General features: G+C 39.4%; 1 protein-coding gene across 1 annotated transcript; it reads right to left on the reverse strand.

Moving 5' to 3' along the window:
• Positions 1 to 3,308: 3,308 nt before the first annotated feature.
• Positions 3,309 to 5,177, reverse strand: LOC143929802 (zinc finger MYM-type protein 1-like). Its single transcript, XM_077453779.1, has one exon. The coding sequence runs from the start codon at positions 4,818 to 4,820 to the stop codon at positions 3,309 to 3,311; it is 1,512 nt and encodes a 503-aa protein (XP_077309905.1). The 5' UTR covers positions 4,821 to 5,177.
• Positions 5,178 to 6,135: the final 958 nt, after the last annotated feature.

Consider the following 6,135-nt stretch of genomic DNA (forward strand, 5'->3'; position numbering starts at 1 on the left):
GGCAGTAACATGTATGGGAGATGAATATCAGCTTACACTTCATAATTGGATCGGCGTGTAAAAACAAATGGGTCTCCAATAGTGCATTACCCAAATAACATTAATTTTATTAATAAAAATGGCTGCTTACATGTAAGTAGCTGAAAACTAGGCCAGACTCAAAGTACAATGGCTTTCCGCGCCACTTCGTACGTTATTTCCGGTCCGCGGCATCCACTTCCAGTCCGTCGTAGCGACTTCCGCCTCGTGGTGTTTACTTCCGGTTTTGCCTCCTACGCATTACGTCACGCTGCATACCTTGTGACTTCATCAGGGACTTTGAGTCTATTGGAGACACATTTATTTTTACACGCGGATCCAATTATGGAGTGTAAGCTGATATTCATCTACCATACCTAACTGTTACTGCGAACTGACTGACCTATATACATGGAAGTGGGGACAAGATCGGTAATTTATTAGAGCGCTAGGTAAGGGCACTTTATTGGATTCACAGCGCATCCCTCACTACTGGATTTGGGTGTGAAAGGACACAAATCTTGGATCTTCCATTTGGCACTTTAATTAGTTCTGTATTTTGCACATAACTATTTGATTGCCACTTTAGTACTGCTATTAGCGGAGTGCACTTTATATACTGGACTAATGGATGCACTTTATTTATTTGATGCACTTAATTTACTAGACACGTTTGAAGTAATGTTTTTGGTTCACATATGGTTATAGTAATATTTGTTTATTTTATTACCTTTATATTTTGTGAAGCAGATTGATCACTGAGGTTATGCGCTGAGTCACGTACATTTATGTATATTATTTTTTTATGTTTCTATGTGATTTGTGATCACCATTGGATTTTGCAGCATTTCCACATTTTTTTGTTATTTAGTTATCATAGTAGCGCAGAAGTCCTCTTTTAGATATTCTTTAAATAATGTGCATACAAAATTTATATTAAACATTTCATGATAAAAAAAAAACACTGAAGATGCCAAAAAATAGAAAAAAACTGTTCATCTGTGTCAATGCTTCCACGTACACGTACATTTATGTATATTATTATTTAAAGAGACACAGCACTGCACTATTTAGAAAACAATACTGAATTTGGTGTGGCGTATCACTGTACGTGTTCAGTAGCTGTGCAATCACATATATTGGTGATTTCACACGTTTACCCTGTAATAGGAGGAAGTAATTTATTTTGGCGCTGATTGTTTTTTTTTCACAATTTAGGTAAGTAGAACACGTTTGTTATTATAAGAAGTTAAAACAAAAAAGTGTGGCGCTTAGGTGGCAACAAACCACATGAACCAGTAAGGCACCAATTCAAGCAAAGAAAATTACATACACCTCAAAAAAAGAAAATATGTGTAAATTCCGTTATATATCAAGAGATCTTACTCTCAGGTGGAAGAGTGCATGAACCTCATGCACACAAAAGGTTAAAGTAAATAAAATGAATTTAACATATATAGTCCATCAAGTGAACATCTCAAGCCCCGTACACACGAGAGGACTTATGTCCGACAGACTTCCGAAGGAGTTCCGTCGGAGTTCTGCTGGAATTCCGACGGAGTTCTGACAGACTTTTCGGCTGAGCGGACTTGGCCACACACGATCACACTAAACTCCGACGGATTCGAACGTGATGACGTACGACTGGATTCGAATAAGGAAGTTCATAGCCAGTAGCCAATAGCTGCCCTAGCGTCGGTTTTAGTCCGTCGGAGTAGCATACACACGAGCGAATTTTTCGAAGGGACCGGGTCCGGCGGAGTTCCTTCGGAAAAATTTGAAGCATGTTCCATATTCTAAAGTCCTTCGGACTTTGGCGAGTCAAAAGTCCGTTGCAGCCCACACACGATCGAATAGTCTGACGGACTCAGTCCGTCGGACTTTGGATGTTGAAAAGTCCGCTCGTGTGTACGCGGCATAACAGTCCTCGAAATGAGTAATATCAATCACAATTCCAAACTTGAGGTGACGTAAAAAAAAGGTGAAATTCAACTTCTGATCAGGGGCGTACCTAGAGCGTTTGGCACCCGGGGCGGATCCTACACCTGTCACCCCCCCCCCCAACTTTTAAATGAAAAAACACCCACAACTTTTTTTCATTTTCTCGAGAATATTTATTGCACAAATTTGTAAACGTTCCATCAACTTAAAAAAAAAAAAATTTTGTAAAATAACTTATTAACTTACTTAAACTTATTTCAATTATTTATAACATTTACTGAACAGATAATACTGATTATTTTAAGCAAACAGATCCAAACTCCAAAGTGACCGCTCAGTCTATATTGAAAGGAGTCATTCACATCCTCTGCCTTCGAGCCTTCAGTTCTGCAAATTCATCAATGACTGCATCAAAGTTAATCGTCTTTGCATATTCGTGTTCGATTGAAAGTATGGCCAGATTTGTCAGCCTTGTCTCACTCATGGTAGAGCGGAAGTCGTTTTTTATTAACTTTAATTTTGAAAAACTTCTTTCACATGAAGCAATGCTCACACAGAGAGTCAAAAAGAATCTAAAACACAGAGACAAGTTAGGCAAAGAGTCACAAAAATCCCATTTAATAATGAACTGCAGGAATTGCAAAACCGTCCATTTCTTTGCCTCTTCAATACTGATCTTGGCAGCTTCCAAATGCCTCCGAAGGCGTTCAATCTCCACATAGATGTCTTCATTCGAGAATTCATCAAAAACCTCAGTCAATTTTGAAGTATAATTCTGTAGATCTTTTTCGGTTGCAACAACCAGAGTGTTTGGCTGAATAACAGCAAACATTGAGAGGATATTTTCAATTGCCTTAGTGCGAATTTCCAACTCCTGGTAAAACCGATCAAGGCACTCAAACATAGCCCTTTTAAATTTCCTCTGGCAATGTGAGGCCAGCATCCTTTGCCTTCTCTCCTGGCATTGTTTTCCGGAGCTTTACTCGCCCTCTTCTCTCCATTGAAATGCCCATTTCCTCACACATGGTAGTTGCATAATGAATTGCCTTTTCCACAATTTCATTTCGTTGACCTGCAAGAAATGCTTTTAGAGCTTGTAGCTTCACAATGCACTTTTCAAGAGTGAGTCCCACTGTTTGCAAATACTTCTGTGTGATATTAACTTCTCCCAGAACGTCACACCAGAAAGAAAGATAACACAAAAAAGTAAAATCGCATACAGCAGGCAGCAACATCTGAGCAGATCCTCTTGTGTCCACATTTTCTTTGGGATCACACAGCTTTTAAAGGGCTGAAGTAAGTTTTTCAAAATTTGCCCTCACTGGCTTCACAGCATCATAATGAGCGCTCTATCTTGTTTGGGAAAGTCTTTTCACTGTCACACCTACATTCTCCATCAGCAATTCCCAACGATGTGTAGAAACTGAAAAGAACAAATACACTTTCTCCAATGTTCCAAAAAAAGTAACACAGGAAGCAACACTTCCAAAAGAGTGCACCCCACAAAGGTTCAGAGAATGGTTTGCACATGGGATAAACAAAGCCTTGGGATTTATCTCTTTTATCTTTGCCTGAACACCACCATGAATCCCTGCCATAGTTGCAGCATTGTCATATCCTTGACCACGGCAAAGGCTTATGTCCAGTCCAGCTTCCTCCAGATGTTGCAGGATATTGTCTGTGAGCTCAGCAGCAGTCTTTCCAGCAATAGGAAAGAAGCCCAAGAATGATTCTTTTACTTCAACATTATCACCTTCAATATGAACATATCTGATCACTTCACACATCTGATCAATGTGTGACACATCAGGGGTACTGTCAAAAAGAATCCCAAAGTACTTTGCTTTCTTGATGTCAGCCACTATTTTCTTTTTCACTTGATTCCCCAGAAGACAAATAAATTCATTTTGAATTTTTGGCGAGAAATAATCTGCCAATTCCAGGAAGTTTCCTTTATTTACTGATGACATGATCTCTCTATGACCACGAAAAGGAAGATTCTGGTGAGCCAAAAACAAGGTTATATCCAAGAGGCGATGCAAAATATCCCTCCATTTCTTTTTCTCATTGTCCACTGTTGTTTGGTGGACATGATCAATACATTTTTGTAGCCTCAGTCCTGTTCTCAAGGTCTTCCATATCTCCAAGCATGTAAGATGCTGTTCAGAAGCTTCATGATCAGATACCTTTGGATTCAGCTTCCACCACAACTGAAACCCGGTAACAAAACTGGATGTTACAGTTAGTTTTTCATCAAGCGCAAAAAGTCTGCAGCAAAAACAAAACAAACTTTGTTTTGATGGAGAGTACACCATCCAGGTTCTAAGAATTGTCTCACCATTTGGAAGAGCCTTATAGAACCATGCAGTGGTGAGCTGTCGACTTTTCCCTTTCGATTTCTCTCCTCGTCTTTCAACAGCACTGAAAGGCCCATCTCTATTTTGGAAAGGTTCACTTCCCCTCTTAATAAGGTCCACTCTTAACTCATCTGGAACTGGAACTGGCCAAGCAGCAACATCAGAATAAACTGATAGTTTATCAGTCTGCTCTGCTTCTTCATCAGAGTCTTGCTGGGGGAGGCTTCTTCTGGCATCTCCTTCCGCAACATCACTCTCACTGCTTGAAGATAAGTCGATCTTCTCCAATTCTTGCCTTTTTATATATGAATGCTCTTGAGAAGATACTTCTGGTATTTCTCTCTCGAATTCAAAAGTCTGAATGCCTTCAGCACTTTCTCCTACTGCAGTAGATGTTGAAGGTGTGACATATTTTAAAATGGATCCAGACATTGCCTCAGCTGACTGTTCTTTTGCCTTCTTCATCTTTCGTTGCTGAAACCCACTAGGTCGATTTCGCTTCATATTGGTGTTTTCTGAAAAATATACTTTGAACGTAAGCACAAATACATGTCTCTAAAAAGTCCAGTGCTTCTTCTTCCAAATCTCAACATGTGCAGTTGTGCACCAGCAAACTGTGCATGGTGGACTAGAAAATAACTCCTTCTCTTAATACAAAATCCCATGCACTTTTGGTGCTTATACTCAAATTGTGCACTCTCCAGACCTCCATAACCCTCTTAACTTAATAAGTGGGTCCACAGTAGCTTAAATTTACAATATCCTTCTAAGTGTATTTATACCAAAAAAATTACTTAGAACCCCCAAACATATATATATTTTAAGCAAATGACAGTCATTGCAATATTTTATGTCACTCAATATTTGCGCAGCGGTCTTTCAAACGCAAATTTTGTGTAAAAAATAAAATACACTTCAAGGAATAAAAAATAAAAAAACGAAACAGTAAAGTTAGCCCAATTGTTTTGAATAATATGAAAGATAATGTTACGCCGAGTAAATGGATACCAAACATGTCACGCTTTAAAATTGCGTACACTCATGGAATGGCGACAAATGACGGTACTTAAAAATCTCCATAGGCAATGTTTTAAAATTTTTAAAGGGTTGTCTTTCCTTTAAACAAAGTTGGAAAAGTGGGTGGAACTCCACTTTAAGTTTGTATAGGATCAGAAACTTCCAGCACAGTAGAATGCTGTAGAGCAGGGGGGTCTCTAAACTTTCTAAGAAAAGGAAGGGTTCACTATCCTTCAGACTTTAGGGGCTGTGGCCAGTGGTGTTAGAAAATGGGAGTAAACAGTGCCTCAGGCTTGGTGGTCATTGGGAGTAAAAAAAAAAAAATATGTAGCACCTATGGTTAGTAGGAAAATAAATAGTGCCCCATCAATTGTATTAGTGGGGAGAAAAAAGTGTCCCATCATTGGTGTCCGTGGAAAGAATAGTTCCTAACATTGGTGTTAGTGGGAGGAATAGTGTCCCATAACTGGTGTCAGTGGGAAGAATAGTGCCTCATAAGTAGTATAAGTGGGAAGAATAGTGCCTCATAAGTAGTATAAGTGTGAAGAATAGTGCCTCGTAGTTGGTGTGAGTGGAAGAAATGGCACCAAACGTTGTGTCAGTGGGAGGAATAGTGCACCATAATTGATGTCAGTGGGAGGAATAGCGCCCATCATTGGTATTAGTGGTAGGAATGCCCCATCGTTAATGTCAGTGGGAAGAAATGTGCCCCATTATTTATGTCAATAGGAGGAATCATGCCCTATTGTTGGTGTCAATGGAAGGAATGGTGATTCATTGTTGGCGTCAGTGAGAGGAATAG

Source organism: Lithobates pipiens, unplaced genomic scaffold (assembly GCF_037356315.1).
Source record: "Lithobates pipiens isolate NorthernLeopardFrog02 unplaced genomic scaffold, aLitPip1_a1.2 Scaffold_25, whole genome shotgun sequence".
Lineage (NCBI taxonomy): Eukaryota > Metazoa > Chordata > Amphibia > Anura > Ranidae > Lithobates > Lithobates pipiens.

Excerpts from the sequence above, each read along its gene's own strand:
- LOC143929802 (XM_077453779.1), bottom strand. The coding sequence starts at position 4,820 with ATGAAGCGAAATCGACCTAGTGGGTTTCAGCAACGAAAGATGAAGAAG.